General features: G+C 42.0%; 2 protein-coding genes across 2 annotated transcripts; both read right to left on the bottom strand.

Moving 5' to 3' along the window:
- Positions 1 to 6,685: 6,685 nt before the first annotated feature.
- LOC138355047 (uncharacterized) lies at positions 6,686 to 7,093 on the bottom strand. Its single transcript, XM_069309760.1, has one exon. It carries the CDS (start codon positions 7,091 to 7,093, stop codon positions 6,686 to 6,688), a length of 408 nt encoding a protein of 135 aa, XP_069165861.1.
- An 8,959-nt stretch (positions 7,094 to 16,052) lies between these two features.
- On the bottom strand, positions 16,053 to 16,460 carry LOC138355046 (uncharacterized). The gene has a single exon (XM_069309759.1). The coding sequence runs from the start codon at positions 16,458 to 16,460 to the stop codon at positions 16,053 to 16,055; it is 408 nt and encodes a 135-aa protein (XP_069165860.1).
- Positions 16,461 to 17,691: the final 1,231 nt, after the last annotated feature.

Genomic DNA, 17,691 nt, shown 5'->3' with positions numbered 1-17,691 from the left:
ACAGTGCTGGACACCTTCGCTCCATCAGCCCTCTCATAATTTAATGTTGTCCTCCACAGTGTCTCCTTCTTCTGGCACTCCACACGTCAAGAATTAGACATCTACTGCCTGTACCTCCTCTGTCGTCCTCATACAGAGGTTCGTCGTCCTCACGCTTCAGTCTGTCGACATCATACTTCAGTCTTTCGTCTTCGTCGACGATCCCTTCTTCCATCTCCACATTAATCTGTAACTTCATCTTTTTCGACTTTCATCGAACCTTCGACTTTCTTCTACTCCTCCATGCTTGCAATATTATCTTCCTCTTCTCCCGTGTCACCTTACTACACAACTTTAATTCTTCCCATTCAACTCTTCCTCGTTGCCTCAAGGCTTCCTCGAGTACTGGACTACACTCGGCTGTACTCGACCATACTTGTCGCCCTACTTCTTCTAGAGTGCTAGTAAGCCTCTCTCATCCTGCACATACTATCTCTTCTCACTTCCTCTTCTTGGCTATTACTCCTCTTCACTATCTTTTCTTCGCTCTCCCGGTGACATGTGTCAACTTCTGACATCTCACACAACTCAACTTCATCATCCCTTTACTTCTGTTCCTGTGGACAACTTGTCACTCTACTCTCGTCCTCAGTCTGACCACACTCTCTACCTCACAGTTATCTCCACTTTCTGACTCTCAAGATCAGCAGGCTGGGCTCTAATTAGGTCCACTCTGTTCATATTAGTTTTCTCTGACATCTTTATTCCTGAGCTCTCCATGTCCTCATTTTACCGAGCTGGACCTTCACTTCACAGCCCTGCTACCTCCACATTAGTCTCTGCACTCAGTTGAGTCGACACTGTCACATCCCCTCTAGTGTCTCCCTTGTTGGCATCCTCTGCCCTCGTCACTACACGGGCAGGGTATACAATGACTTGGCTGTCCTCTGACTCATCACCTAGGATGCCAGCCAGGTCCACTCTATCAGGTGTCCCATCAGTACCGTGGCCCTTCTGCACAGCTTCTACCATCAGCTCGGGCAACACCTTCGACCCGCACAAGTTATTATCCAGGATCACTTGTATCCCTGGAACAGGTATTCAGTACACACTCCCAACATCACCTCCGCCGACAGAATCTGAATCTGACTTCAGTCTGACAGCACAAATAGGCATGTATGACTGACAATAACCCATACACCTTTATTTTCCGACTGCCAGCTAAGAGTTGATCATCCGCGATCATGCATCTCAGAATCAAGCTCTGATTCGCTCCTATATCTCTGAGTATATTTGCTTCCGTTTCAGGTTGGCCTTCTATGCTAACCCATCTACTAATTAACGGGCTATACCTCTCGTTCTTCAAGTTCACTTTCTGCGGTTGGTCCTTTATTTCAATCACACATGAGTTGCGGAGATCACACATTGTCAGGGTCACAATTCTCTTGCCCTGCTTACAATCCTGCATCAGGTGACCATATCCGTTAAATTCATAGCATCATACTTGGGAAAAGTTTCTTCTATATCCCCCTGAGTGGCTTTGACTCTGTCCACTTGCATTGGAGGTTCCCCGCACAGGTGCACCACCTGCACCCTGCTGTGTCTGGCTGGACTCCTGACTCCTTGGTACATAATTAGTGTCTCGCTTAACTCTGGCCGGCGGACTCAGTAACTTTCCTTCACAGGGTTTGGGGCCACCATAATTATTTCCCTGCACCTCGACACTTTGGTCAGCTCATGCTCCACTAGGTCTGCCATAATTACGTCTCACATCGCTCTTCAACCTGCTTTCCCTTAGGCTCCAATAGGCCTCCGTAATCATATCTGCTGCGTCTCTCACATTCTGCACTCCTGCCTCTTGGATCTTAAGTTCTTCTTTAAGAAGATCCAGGATCTTCTCCTGGATGTTAAATTCCATTTCAGGGTGCATCATTTCCAGAAATTTCTCCATAATCATCAACTGTTTCAAATCATCATAGGCTTCTACACCGACAGATTCTATCCATTCCTGAAATGCCATTCCAAGTCTCTTGCTGTCTCGGTGAATGTGCTTGCTGGAACCTTCACCATTTCTCATTTTCTGTAAGCTTCAGGGGTCAACAGGAAAGAACGCTGTGTTTGGTTGTTAGAGTTTAACCCAAGGAAATGCAATGTAATGAAGATAGGTGTAGGGAGCAGGAGACCATATACAAAGTATCATTTGGGATATGAAATACTTCAGGAGTCAGAGAGAGAGAAAGACCTGGGGGTTGATATCACCCCAGATCTGTCCCCTGAAGCCCATATCAAGAGGATAACATCAGCGGCATATGCCAGAATGGCTAACATAAGAATGGCCTTTAGGAACTTGTGTAAGGAATCTCTCATAACTTTGTACCACATATGTCAGACCAATTCTGGAGTATGCAGCTCCAGCAAGGAGTCCTTATCTACTCAAGCATAAGACTAAACTGGAAAAGGTTCAAAAGTTTGCTACCAGACTAGCACCCCGAACTAAGGGGTATGAGCTACGAGGAGAGGCTATGGGAATTAACCTTCACTTCACTGGGAGACAGAAGAGTTAGGGGGGACATGATCACCACATACAAGATTCTCAGAGGAATGATAGTGTAGATAAAGACAGACACAAGGGGCACATACACAGGTGGAAATTGAGTGCTCAAATGAGCCACAGAGACATTAGATTTTTTTTCAGTGTCAGAGTAGTAGACAAATGGAATCCATTAGGAAGTGATGTAATGGAGGCAGACCCCATATACAGATGCAAGTGCATATATGATAGAGCCCAGTAGGCTCAGGAACCTGTACACCTGTTGATTGACGGTTGAGAGGCGGGACCAAGGAGCCAGAGCTCAATCCCCATAAGCACAATTAGGTGAGTACACACACACACACCAAAGAGCCAGAGCTCAACCCCTGCAAGTATAATTAATTAAGTACACACACACACACAAATATGGACGTAACACCTAATCTATCTCCTGAAGCACGTATAAATAGGGTAACGACAGCAGCGTACTCTACACTGGCAAAAGTTAGAACATCATTCAGAAACCTAAGTAAGGAGGCATTTAGGGCGCTTTACACTTGTGGGAAAATCCTATCAGTTTTAAGTCTTTTTCTTTTATGAATTATTAAATATTTACTTGAATTTATATTATATTTATTTGATTATTTTTCTTCTGAGTTAGTTCTTAGTAGTAAGTTAGTTAGTAGTGGACTGTATATATTCTGATTCAGCTGCTGGAACTTATCACACACAATGGGAGGGACAAATGCAACTTGTACCACCTTATGTAAATGGTACAAGCAGTATTTGTTTATCTTATTGTTACAATTATAATTATTTATCATACTACATATGGTGGTCTAATCTACTATTATACTACAGCAAATTAAATTAATAACTACTAATACTATGTCTACAGTATAAACACACAAGGGCCATAGCTGCTACTGCTGGTGGGGGCTGCTAAGGCTGTGTAATTGTAGCATCAGAATTGGGTGTGGCCCTGTGCCTCAGAGTGCCACGTTATGGCGGCTATCTGGAGGCCTACAAGGCTTGATGTACAGCAGGTAACTATTCCTATAATTATGTTGGGAGCCAGCTTCCTGCTTCACTAACTTCCTCACAATTACATGTTTAGGATGTAAAGAATTATTAATGGTTCCCTAAACATGTAAATACAGGTATGACATGGAATATGTGTGTGTGTAATGCTGAGTAAACGTACTTGTGTGAGCTTTAAAGCTCTCTTCATAACCGGCTACCTAACTAATATTATTTAAGTGCCACCAGTCTTCGTGGTGTAGTTGTAAGACACTTGCCTGGCGTTCCTCGAGCGCTTTGTCATGGGTTCGTATCCTGGCCGGGGAGGATTTACTGGGTGCAAATCCTTAACTGTAGTCTCTGTTTAACTCAACAGTAAAATGGGTACTTGGTTGTAACAACGTTTCTTCGTGGGGGTCATGTTCCAGGGTCCTGCCCGAAATGCTACACGTACTAGTGGCTGTACAAGAATGTAACAACTCTTGTATATATAAAAAAAAAGTGTACACATTTATAATAAAAGTATAAGGCAGTCGGATACTCAAGTGTTCCAGTTGTATGGTAGAGGTGTTGCTGTTGTAGCTCTTTTGGGATAGAGTAAGTCTATTGTGCGAGACTAGTATCACAATTCTCTCTGGAGCACTCTCATGTTGTTTGTTATGATTCTGGTGTCTATGTGATGACCCCCTAGGGCCAATGTTTTGGTTCTGCTTCTGATTTTATTTAACAATAGCAAGGGAGTCAAGCTGTTTGTCGCGTCATTAGAAACTATATTCAGTCCTAGTGAATTTTTTTTATTAAGTTTAAACACTAGACTGTTGTTTAAAAGACATTAGAGTTAATATAAATATGTGGCGTCGATGATGTCACGGAATTACCCATTCTCTTTTCCTTTATGGGGGTAACTTATGTTATTATGTGTGGTGGATTTCCGACATAATTCCGGGGGAAGAGGAACAAGGGGTCAAAGTCCCGGTAAGCACTGCGATCACTTTATTCCTCTCCTGCAAAATTATTGTGTTGTTTTAATTTGAGTTTGCATTGTTGTGCAGCAGTCCTTTGGGGACGGATGTCCCGTACTGGTGTTTCGGGTGCTGGAAGTCGTTGAACATCTTCTTTTCCTGCCAGTTCTAAAGGAACTAATTTCTCTAATGTTTTGAGAGCAGTGTTTCCTCGGCATTTTACTTTCACTATTCTCAAGATGCCCTGACGGTCTGGATGAACAGAGACTCTTTGGCCTATAGGCCACTCTGAGCGTGGCCCATCGCTGTCCACCAGAACTATGTCACCAGGGTTCAAGTTACTTCTGTTTTAGGGGGTTGTTTGCTCCGTAATGATACTCCCTCAGAGCAGTAAGGTATTCTCGAGTCCATATATCATTCCACCGACTTATCACCCCTGATAGATGTTTGAAACGTTGAACCAAATCACCCTCTCGGACATATGAAGGATCCTCTGATTCCTCGTCGGTAAGGGACACTAGGGTGGTGAGAGGTGTCCCATACATCAGATGAGCTGGACTTAATGGTTCACGCTGCAAAACATCATCAGAGGTAGGTAAGTGGTCGGTTATTAACTCGTGCTTCTATCTCTATGGCTACGGTTTAGAGCTCCTTTAGGTCAATCTTTTGGCGGTGTAGGATTTTCCGTAGAGAATGTTTCACCATACCAATCAAGCGTTCATAGAAGTCTCCGTGCTATGGTGCTCTGGGAGGTATGAATTTTCAGTGGTACTGCCGTTGATTTAGGGCCGTGCGCACCTTTGGGGTGTATCCAGATTTTCCTCAGATATGCTTCTCCTGCCACTAAGTTGGACCCATTGTCCTAGAACATTAACTTAGGACAGGATCTCTGTGAAGCAAACCTGCGGAAAGCCTGTAAGAATGCCTCGACACTCATATCGGGTGTCACTTCAAGATGGACTGCCCTTGTTGTGGTACATGTGAAAAGACATATATATGCCTTTACTGGTTTTTGTCCTTGGTGCCTGTTAGTGTTAGTGCTCCTGTGAAATCTACTCCTGTAGTCTGAAAGGGACGAATATGTACAACTCGTTCCTTTGGAATTGGAGGAGGGCCAGGATATGGACACACTCTGGCAGCGTATCTCCGGCAAATTACACAGGATTTAATTATGGATTTTACAGTCTGCCTACTTTGGGGTAGACAGTACTGTTGTCTTAAGTCTGTGAGAGTATCTAATACTCCACCATGCAGAGTGTTGTATTTGTGTATGTGTAACACAATTAGTTTGCTTACTATTTGGTGATGAGGAAGCAATATTGGATTTTTTGCTTCCAGATCTATGTCCGCATGCTGTAAGCGGCCTCTGCATCTGTTTATGTTATAATTGTTGGTATCTATCCAGAGACCCAGATAATTTTGTAGCTTCTTAGGAGCATTGTCAAATTATGTCCCGAATGTGTCTGTCTGAGCGCTTTTGACCCAGTACCTTAGGGCACTAGGGAAGTACCGATTAGGATCAATTACCAAAGTCTGAGGCAGTTCTGAGTTCTCAGTGGGAACAGTGACATTGGTAACAATGACTTGTGGCTTTTGTTTAGGCCACTGGTCGCTGATTAGCCACTGAGGTCCATTGAACCACATCTCTGCCTTTGTTAATTGCCGTAAAGTCAGGCCTCGGGAGAGATAGTCAGCTGGATTCTCTTTGATGGGTGCATATCTCAGTTTATACCCTGCCGACAACTCTCGTATTTCCTTAATGCGGTTACTCACGTAAGGTTTTTTACTATTATTGCTTTTAACCCACTGTAGCACTGCCTCATTATCTGACCATACCACTGTTTCTTCAAAGTGGATGTTGTTTAAGGCCTTGATCAGATAATGCGCCAATCTTACACCTAGCAGTAAGGTTGTTAATTCCAGTTGTGGCAATGATCGTTTCTTTAATGGTGCCACTCTGGCCTTTGATGTGAGCAAATTGGCTTGCCCATTTGAGACCAGGTAAGCTACTGTACCATAAGCCTTTCCTGAGGCATCACAGAATACATGTAGCTTAATTGGTTCCTTTTCATTTACTGTGTTCCGAGGGAACTTGACAGACTCTAGGATACTTAAATTCTTTCACTAGCCCTTGCCATTTTTCTTGTAGGGTAGGTGTTAGAATATCATCCCAGCCTATCCTTTGTTGCCAACATTACTGAATTATCAACTTCCCATTAATTAAGATTGGACTTAATAGTCCCAATGGGTCGAAGGGTTTGCTGAGTTGTGAGATTAATTTTCTCGTTGTTAGGTTGGTGGTATTTGGCTCCACCAACTTAATTGTCAACTGATCTGCTGTCGTATCCCATTCGATGCCTAGTATCTTTATCTTCTCTGGTACCTGGTAATCGGGAAAATCAGTTTTGATCAGTTGATTTAATTTGGCATTGTTGGAGACCCACGACTGGAGAGGCATATTTCCTCCAATTAATTCTCGATTGGCCTTGTGGTATATGCTCAGCAGTTTACTCTCACTGCTGACTGTTCCTTGGAAATTGTCCACATACAAGTTATTGCTAATTTCTGTTTTATTTGGGTTATTGGACTTCTTCAAGTGCATGTCTAAGGAAGCTTGAAGCAGAAACAGGGAAGACGTGGCACCAAACTAAACAGATGCAAACCTGTAAGTGATTAACTCACTGTTTGGATCGTTAGGATCCTTGATCCATAGGAACTTTGTGTAGTTACGGTCTTCTTCTTGGAGACCTACCCTAAGGAAAGCCTTGCTGATGTCGGCCGTGTATGCGTAAGTCCCGATGCGGAACTTTAATGGCATGTCATATAGCCTTTGTGTCAGGCTAGGGCCAGTTTGAAGGCAGTCATTTAAGGAAACATTGCTCTGTTTTGACTTAGAACTGCAATTAAATACTATCCGTAGTGGGGTAGTAGCTGAATATTTCAGTACAGGATGATGTGGCAGGTTGTGCCCTTCCTTTGGGTTATCATTTGTGACAACTTCGATAAATCTATCATTGAGTTGCTTTGTATTATTTCATGGTACAATTTCATGTTCTCAGTATGTCTTTGTAAGCGCAACACCTGTGATGTTATTTGTTTTTTTGCCATAAAATGGTTGACGGGTAGCAGAGGGTGATTCAGCTTCCATGGTAACCTGACCCAGTATTGATTATCTCTGTAGATAAATGAGTCCAGGTATTGTTTGTAAGTCCAGTTGTCATCTGGGCTAGGTTGTTCAAGGACAATGCTGAGAGTTGCCAGGTCCCATAATTTATGTACAGGGTGATCAAGCTCATCCTCGAACATGTCTCTGAATTGTAGTGGAGACTGTTCTCCTAGTCATGCAACCATTACTGGGTTGGCATGTTGGTGGTCTACAGGTGCGGGTTGCTGCAGTCATAATACTGGGCCAGTTAGCAAGTAGCCACCTGCAGATGGTAACAAGTTCATTCCCTGTTTTTCATCCTTTCCTTTGATAAACTTATGGTAGACATCTGATCCCATAAGGATTCCAATATTGGAGAGGGCGTCTGATGGGATTTTGTCAGCCAATTTGATTCCCTTTTCTTCTAGGAATTTGGCTGTTGTCCCTAGACCATATACATACAGGTCTGATGGGAATCTATCTACTACAAGAGTTTGTGTCGTTCGGACATAACCGCCTAAATGTACTTTAGGTTGTACTACCTTGAAGACTCGGGCTCCTGAGTTAGTCAGGAATCCTGCTATGTTTATTTGTGTCTCTCGTAGAGGCTTGAGTTTCAGGACATCTACCAACTTCTTTGAGATAAAGGTCATTTGGGATCCTTGGTCAAAAATCCACGTATGGTGACCTTGGACTTTCCATTTTTAATGATCAATTGAGCAGTGGGTAGAGCTGATTTATGATCAGACCTTGTTGAGAAGACACTTATGTCAGGTAGCACGGTACAAAGCTGTACTGAAGTGGGAGTTCCTCCTCCTGTGGTTTGGGAGACTGTACTTGAGTCCCCACAAAGTGCTGTATGGTGTTAACCCTTGACATCTATTACAGGTGCGTATTTGAGTTGCACAGGTGTCGGGATTATGTGCCCTTATACACCTGGTACATTTATGTAACTCTTTCAGTAGTTTTATACGTGTAGCACGATCAGGGTAAACTTTGCAGTTGTACATGGTATGTTGTTCTTCACAGAACACACATGGCCTCCAGACGTTAACAGCATCTTGGGGAGTCACCGTTTTGGGTGACACATTAACTGTAGGTTTGGAGGGACCCACTACATATGTGCCCACACTGTCTTGTTTCCACTTTGGGGCGGGGGAAGTTGTTTTAGATTTATTTGGAGTACTGTTTGTACTTTGTTGTTTACTATTAGTGATTAAAGAAGGTTTAGATGTCGCTTTTCCATCTGTGTTATCTCGTTGTCCTTCTACGATGGATCACAAACCTTCTTTTATCTCCTTTACTATCAGAGAAGACTTGTTATATAAAACAAACAACTTATCCAGTACGTCACTGGGTAATTTGCTTCTCATATGAACTTGGATTATACAGTCCGATTCCTCCAGATTCACTTTATTCTTAAGTGCCTTGAGCAAGGACTCAAGCTCCAATCTAAAGACTTGGAGTGAGTCAGCTGTACTATCTGGAGGGTTAATATCCAACAGCTTCTGGGTTAGAAGTCTGATAGTTCTTTCTGGCTTAGCATAATTATCCTTTAGGAGCTGTACTGCATTATCGTACCCGTCGTCCGTAATGGTCAGATTACAGACCACATTTAATGCTTCATTCTTTAGGACAACTTGCAAATATGTCAAATTTATCTTTGCTACATTGGCATTAGAATCCACAGAATCGACAAATTAGTTCCAGAAGTTGTCCCAACTCTCGTCCTCTGTATCAGAGAAAGTTGGGAGACTGAGTGACGGTAATTTGACTTCTGGTTGTGTCGGGTTTTGGGAAGCTGTGGCTGTAATGTTTGTAGTGGCCTTATGTGTGGTTATTAAACTGTCAAAGTGTTGTAACTTTGTATGTATTGTATCTTCATTATTGTATCTTCATAATCTGCGTTTTCTTGTTCTTCAGCGTCCATTGCCTCTTCATTGATGTTGGTAGTAGCACATACATCCTGATATTTCAGGACTTGCATTTGTACATCCTGATATTTCAGGACTTGCATTTGTACATCCTGATATTTCAGGACTTGCATTTGTACATCCTGATATTTCAGGACTTGCATTTGTACATCCTGATATTTCAGGACTTGCATTTGTACATCCTGATATTTCAGGACTTGCATTTGTACATCCTGATATTTCAGGACTTGCATTTGTACATCCTGATATTTCAGGACTTGCATTTGTACATCCTGATATTTCAGGACTTGCATTTGTACATCCTGATATTTCAGGACTTGCATTTGTACATCCTGATATTCCAGGACTTGCATTTGTACATCCTGATATTTCAGGACTTGCATTTGTACATCCTGATATTCCAGGACTTGCATTTGTACATCCTGATATTTCAGGACTTGCATTTGTACATCCTGATATTTCAGGACTTGCATTTGTACATCCTGATATTTCAGGACTTGCATTTGTACATCCTGATATTTCAGGACTTGCATTTGAACATCGTGATATTTCAGGACTTGCATTTGTACATCCTGATATTTCAGGACTTGCATTTGTACATCCTGATATTTCAGGACTTGCATTTGTACATCCTGATATTTAAGGACTTGCATTTGTACATCCTGATATTCCAGGACTTGCATTTGTACATCCTGATATTTCAGGACTTGCATTTGTACATCCTGATATTTCAGGACTTGCATTTGTACATGCTGATATTCCAGGACTTGCATTTGTACATCCTGATATTTCAGGACTTGCATTTGTACATCCTGATATTCCAGGACTTGCATTTGTACATCCTGATATTTCAGGACTTGCATTTGTACATCCTGATATTCCAGGACTTGCATTTGTACATCCTGATATTTCAGGACTTGCATTTGTACATCCTGATATTCCAGGACTTGCATTTGTACATCCTGATATTCCAGGACTTGCATTTGTATATGCTGATATATGGTCTGTGCAACCTTAGGATGGCCTTCCAGTTATACATAATCAACTGGAGTTTGATTACATAAATCATCGCATTTTTTATCTGTCGGGTTAAGTGGCCCTTCATTCCAGTGAGGGTCGCTTTTACATTTTTGGCAGTAGACATAATGGCTTTATTTCCTAGCCGTGTTGCAGATGTACTAGTGCTAAGCCTTGTTGGACTTTGATTTGGACTGTTTCTAGCACTTGAGCTAGTAGAGCTACTAGTTTCCGAACAAGAGCTGTTTATCATATAAAAAATACGCATTATATAATCATACACACTATAATTTGAGTGGTAAGCTTGTATCTATGCTGGATTTACCTCAAGTTAGCCCCTCAAAATCACTCTTAGTTGGTACAGACACACATATTAACCACTGTGCTGTAGCGAGTTTATTGTTAAATTCCCCCGGTGTGCATGAAATAAAATGTTCCCAAAAATTCTTTTTTCTTTGTAAAATGATAAATTCCCTTCCCTGAACATGTCTATGTAAAAATAAATTCCAAATTCCACTTACTTTGGCTGTGGGGACGGGGACAAGGTGCGCTGTGACGTCATCAGGGCCTGGTCGCCCGTGGGTGACTCGCCCAGACACGGTCACGCCGGCCATTCAAGCACCGGGTGTTGCCACAAATATATTTTTAATTATTTGTTTTATGTATTTCCAATGCAGTTTTATTTGTTTTTTTGTCGTATATGATGCATATTTGTGTCCTTTACAATATGTATACAGTAGAACGTTCATAATGTTCCCTGGACAGTGATACATGTGTCAGTAATGTGTCCACAATAAATGTTTGTCGCATTATTACCTGTTAAAAATTCACTAGAATTACAATATGTACAGTTTCACACACTATTTACACAGTAACACACTGTATTACACACTCAGTACTTCCGAAGAGAGTAATAATCAACTAAGTAGTTCATGGTACACAGCGCAACTTCGCTCTCAGTGCATCAGGTACAGAAAAATGTTCACTTCCTGTTTCTTCATTCTGTGTGCTTGCAAATAACGCACTCACGTGCACCCTTGGCTTTAGTACTTGTAGGTTGTATGTAGCCAAGCTTGCAAAGCATAAGATAGTATTGAAAAGATTATAGGAAAAGATAAATTTGTAAGGTAGTTTTGAAAAGATCACTTTGTAAGGTCATACACAGGAAGAGATTCAGCTTACCTTAAGAGTGTCCGTCAGTCAGAAAGAGATTCAGCTAGCCTCAAAGAGTGTCTGTCAGTTAGGAAGAGATTCAGGTATTCTTGAAAATATCTATGGAAAACACCACCATGGAAGCAGCTAACACTTTTCATCTATGTTATTTGTATCAGATGCATCATCACTGAACACAGAAAACGATTCATCTATGTAGCATCTAAATAAATTGTAGATAGCATAGGATTGCAAGGGTGACGCTCAGAGCTACAACTGGATACCCTCAGTGTATCATCCTCATAGGTGCTGTATGACTTGCATCCGACGTTAGATTTAGGTCCTTACTGTGCCTAGCTTTATGCGCCACCCATGGTTGCTCATTCAGTACTAACCCAGCCAGCAGCCCTAGGGCATTCTGGGAATTTTTTCCAAAATGGCTGCCTCTCACTGGAGGTCCTAAGAGCACATTTCGTACACAACCAACCTCGTACACATTTAGAATTGGTACCGAAAAATAAAAAAGAGTTTTCTCGGTTGGCACAGTTTTCCGCCGACCGAGAATACTCGGTTGGCGCAGTTAAGTGGTTAACACTCAAAGGTGAAATGATTATAATTAAATTATTACAATAGTTATGTAGACAACACAACTCGGGTTGCCATGAGTACTGCATAAAAATATCTGCTTGCTAGGTTGTAATATATGTTCAACTCTAGACAAGTGTAAATTCTTACCCTTACACCAGGTTAGCACAATAAATTAGACTAGGTTGCTTATTTTTCTTCTGAGTTAGTTCTTAGTTAGTAGTAAGTTAGTTAGTAGTGGACTGTATATATTCTGATTCAGCTGCTGGAACTTATCACACACAATGGGAGGGACAAATGCAACTTGTACCACCTTATGTAAATGGTACAAGCAGTATTTGTTTATCTTATTGTTACAATTATAATTATTTATCATACTACATATGGTGGTCTAATCTACTATTATACTACAGCAAATCAAATTAATAACTACTAATACTATGTCTACAGTATAAACACACAAGGTCCATAGCTGCTACTGCTGGTGGGGGCTGCTAAGGCTGTGTAATTGTAGCATCAGAATTGGGTGTGGCCCTGTGCCTCAGAGTGCCACGTTATGGCGGCTATCTGGAGGCCTGCAAGGCTTGATGTATAGCAGGTAACTATTCCTATAATTATGTTGGGAGCCAGCTTCCTGCTTCACTAACTTCCTCACAATTACATGTTTAGGATGTAAAGAATTATTAATGGTTCCCTAAACATGTAAATACAGGTATGACATGGAATATGTGTGTGTAATGCTGAGTAAACGTACTTGTGTGAGCTTTAAAGCTCTCTTCATAACCGGCTACCTAACTAATATTATTTAAGTGCCACCAGTCTTCGTGGTGTAGTTGTAAGACACTTGCCTGGCGTTCCTCGAGCGCTTTGTCATGGGTTCGTATCCTGGCCGGGGAGGATTTACTGGGCGCAAATCCTTAACTGTAGTCTCTGTTTAACTCAACAGTAAAATGGGTACTTGGTTGTAACAACGTTTCTTCGTGGGGGTCATGTTCCAGGGTCCTGCCCGAAATGCTATACGTACTAGTGGCTGTACAAGAATGTAACAACTCTTGTATATATAAAAAAATAGTGTACACATTTATAATAAAAGTATAAGGCAGTCGGATACTCAAGTGTTCCATTTGTATGGTAGAGGTGTTGCTGTTGTAGCTCTTTTGGGATAGAGTAAGTCTATTGTGCGAGACTAGTATCACAATTCTCTCTGGAGCACTCTCATGTTGTTTGTTATGATTCTGGTGTCTATGTGATGACCCCCTAGGGCCAATGTTTTGGTTCTGCTTCTGATTTTATTTAACAATAGCAAGGGAGTCAAGCTGTTTGTCGCGTCATTAGAAACTATATTCAGTCCTAGTGAATTTTTTTTATTAAGTTTAAACACTAGACTGTTGTTTAAAAGACATTAGAGTTAATATAAATATGTGGCGTCGATGATGTCACGGAATTACCCATTCTCTTTTCCTTTATGGGGTAACTTATGTTATTATGTGTGGTGGATTTCCGACATAATTCCGGGGGAAGAGGAACACGGGGTCAAAGTCCCGGTAAGCACTGCGATCACTTTATTCCTCTCCTGCAAAATTATTGTGTTGTTTTAATTTGAGTTTGCATTGTTGTGCAGCAGTCCTTTGGGGACGGATGTCCCGTACTGGTGTTTCGGGTGCTGGAAGTCGTTGAACATCTTCTTTTCCTGCCAGTTCTAAAGGAACTAATTTCTCTAATGTTTTGAGAGCAGTGTTTCCTCGGCATTTTACTTTCACTATTCTCAAGATGCCCTGACGGTCTGGATGAACAGAGACTCTTTGGCCTATAGGCCACTCTGAGCGTGGCCCATCGCTGTCCACCAGAACTATGTCACCAGGGTTCAAGTTACTTCTGTTTTAGGGGGTTGTTTGCTCCGTAATGATACTCCCTCAGAGCAGTAAGGTATTCTCGAGTCCATATATCATTCCACCGACTTATCACCCCTGATAGATGTTTGAAACGTTGAACCAAATCACCCTCTCGGACATATGAAGGATCCTCTGATTCCTCGTCGGTAAGGGACACTAGGGTGCTGAGAGGTGTCCCATACATCAGATGAGCTGGACTTAATGGTTCACGCTGCAAAACATCATCAGAGAGGTAGGTAAGTGGTCGGTTATTAACTCGTGCTTCTATCTCTATGGCTACGGTTTAGAGCTCCTTTAGGTCAATCTTTTGGCGGTGTAGGATTTTCCGTAGAGAATGTTTCACCATACCAATCAAGCGTTCATAGAAGTCTCCGTGCTATGGTGCTCTGGGAGGTATGAATTTTCAGTGGTACTGCCGTTGATTTAGGGCCGTGCGCACCTTTGGGGTGTATCCAGATTTTCCTCAGATATGCTTCTCCTGCCACTAAGTTGGACCCATTGTCCTAGAACATTAACTTAGGACAGGATCTCTGTGAAGCAAACCTGCGGAAAGCCTGTAAGAATGCCTCGACACTCATATCGGGTGTCACTTCAAGATGGACTGCCCTTGTTGTGGTACATGTGAAAAGACATATATATGCCTTTACTGGTTTTTGTCCTTGGTGCCTGTTAGTGTTAGTGCTCCTGTGAAATCTACTCCTGTAGTCTGAAAGGGACGAATATGTACAACTCGTTCCTTTGGAAGTGGAGGAGGGCCAGGATATGGACACACTCTGGCAGCGTATCTCCGGCAAATTACACAGGATTTAATTATGGATTTTACAGTCTGCCTACTTTGGGGTAGACAGTACTGTTGTCTTAAGTCTGTGAGAGTATCTAATACTCCACCATGCAGAGTGTTGTATTTGTGTATGTGTAACACAATTAGTTTGCTTACTATTTGGTGATGAGGAAGCAATATTGGATTTTTTGCTTCCAGATCTATGTCCGCATGCTGTAAGCGGCCTCTGCATCTGTTTATGTTATAATTGTTGGTATCTATCCAGAGACCGAGATAATTTTGTAGCTTCTTAGGAGCATTGTCAAATTATGTCCCGAATGTGTCTGTCTGAGCGCTTTTGACCCAGTACCTTAGGGCACTAGGGAAGTACCGATTAGGATCAATTACCAAAGTCTGAGGCAGTTCTGGGTTCTCAGTGGGAACAGTGACATTGGTAACAATGACTTGTGGCTTTTGTTTAGGCCACTGGTCGCTGATTAGCCACTGAGGTCCATTGAACCACATCTCTGCCTTTGTTAATTGCCGTAAAGTCAGGCCTCGGGAGAGATAGTCAGCTGGATTCTCTTTGATGGGTGCATATCTCAGTTTATACCCTGCCGACAACTCTCGTATTTCCTTAATGCGGTTACTCACGTAAGGTTTTTTACTATTATTGTTTTTAACCCACTGTAGCACTGCCTCATTATCTGACCATACCACTGTTCCTTCAAAGTGGATGTTGTTTAAGGCCTTGATCAGATAATGCGCCAATCTTACACCTAGCAGTAAGGTTGTTAATTCCAGTTGTGGCAATGATCTTTTCTTTAAAGGTGCCACTCTGGCCTTTGATGTGAGCAAATTGGCTTGCCCATTTGAGACCAGGGTAAGCTACTGTACCATAAGCCTTTCCTGAGGCATCACAGAATACATGTAGCTTAATTGGTTCCTTTTCATTTAATGTGTTCCGAGGGAACTTGACAGACTCTAGGATACTTAAATTCTTTCACTAACCCTTGCCATTTTTCTTGTAGGGCAGGTGTTAGAATATCATCCCTGCCTATCCTTTGTTGCCAACATTACTGAATTATCAACTTCCCATTAATTAAGATTGGACTTAATAGTCCCAATGGGTCGAAGGGTTTGCTGAGTTGTGAGATTAATTTTCTCGTTGTTAGGTTGGTGGTATTTGGCTCCACCAACTTAATTGTCAACTGATCTGCTGTCGTATCCCATTCGATGCCTAGTATCTTTATCTTCTCGGGTACCTGGTAATCGGGAAAATCAGTTTTGATCAGTTGATTTAATTTGGCATTGTTGGAGACCCACGACTGGAGAGGCATATTTCCTCCAATTAATTCTCGATTGGCCTCGTGGTATATGCTCAGCAGTTTACTCTCACTGCTGGTTGTTCCTTGGAAATTGTCCACATACAAGTTATTGCTAATTTCTGTTTTATTTGGGTTATTGGACTTCTTCAAGTGCATGTCTTAGGAAGCTTGAAGCAGAAACAGGGAAGACGTGGCACCAAACTAAACAGATGCAAACCTGTAAGTGATTAACTCACTGTTTGGATCGTTAGGATCCTTGATCCATAGGAACTTTGTGTAGTTACGGTCTTCTTCTTGGAGACCTACCCTAAGGAAAGCCTTGCTGATGTCGGCCGTGTATGTGTAAGTCCCGATGCGGAACTTTAATGGCATGTCATATAGCCTTTGTGTCAGGCTAGGGCCAGTTTGAAGGCAGTCATTTAAGGAAACATTGCTCTGTTTTGACTTAGAACTGCAATTAAATACTATCCGTAGTGGGGTAGTAACTGAATATTTCAATACAGGATGATGTGGCAGGTTGTGCCCTTCCTTTGGGTTATCATTTGTGACAACTTCGATAAATCTATCATTGAGTTGCTTTGTATTATTTCATGGTACAATTTCATATTCTCAGTATGTCTTTGTAAGCGCAACACCTGTGATGTTATTTGTTTTTTTGCCATAAAATGGTTGACGGGTAGCTGAGGGTGATTCAGCTTCCATGGTAACCTGACCCAGTATTGATTATCTCTGTACATAACTGAGTCCAGGTATTGTTTGTAAGTCCAGTTGTCATCTGGACTAGGTTGTTCAGGGACAATGCTGAGAGTTGCCAGGTCCCATAATTTATGTACAGGGTGATCAAGCTCATCCTCGGACATGTCTCTGAATTGTAGTGGAGACTGTTCTAGTCATGCAACCATTACTGGGTTGGCATGTTGGTGGTCTACAGGTGCGGGTTGCTTCAGTCATAATACTGGGCCTGTTAGCAAGTAGCCACCTGCAGATGGTAACAGGTTCATTCCCTGTTTTTCATCCTTTCCTTTGATAAACTTATGGTAGACATCTGATCCCATAAGGATTCCAATATTGGAGAGGGTGTCTGATGGGATTTTGTCAGCCAATTTGATCCCCTTTTCTTCTAGGAATTTGGCTGTTGTCCCTAGACCATACCATACAGGTCTGTTGGGAATCTATCTACTACAAGAGCTTGTGTCGTTCGGGCATAACCGCCTAAATGTACTTTAGGTTGTACTACCTTGAAGACTCGGGCTCCTGAGTTAGTCAGGAATCCTGCTATGTTTATTTGTGTCTCTCGTAGAGGCTTGAGTTTCAGGACATCTACCAACTTCTTTGAGATAAAGGTCATTTGGGATCCTTGGTCAAAAATCCACGTATGGTGACTTTG

Source organism: Procambarus clarkii, chromosome 65, assembly GCF_040958095.1.
Source record: "Procambarus clarkii isolate CNS0578487 chromosome 65, FALCON_Pclarkii_2.0, whole genome shotgun sequence".
In the NCBI taxonomy this organism is placed as follows: domain Eukaryota; kingdom Metazoa; phylum Arthropoda; class Malacostraca; order Decapoda; family Cambaridae; genus Procambarus; species Procambarus clarkii.
The sequence above is the reverse complement of the archived record's forward strand: the minus strand, read 5'-3'. Positions and strand labels throughout refer to the sequence as shown.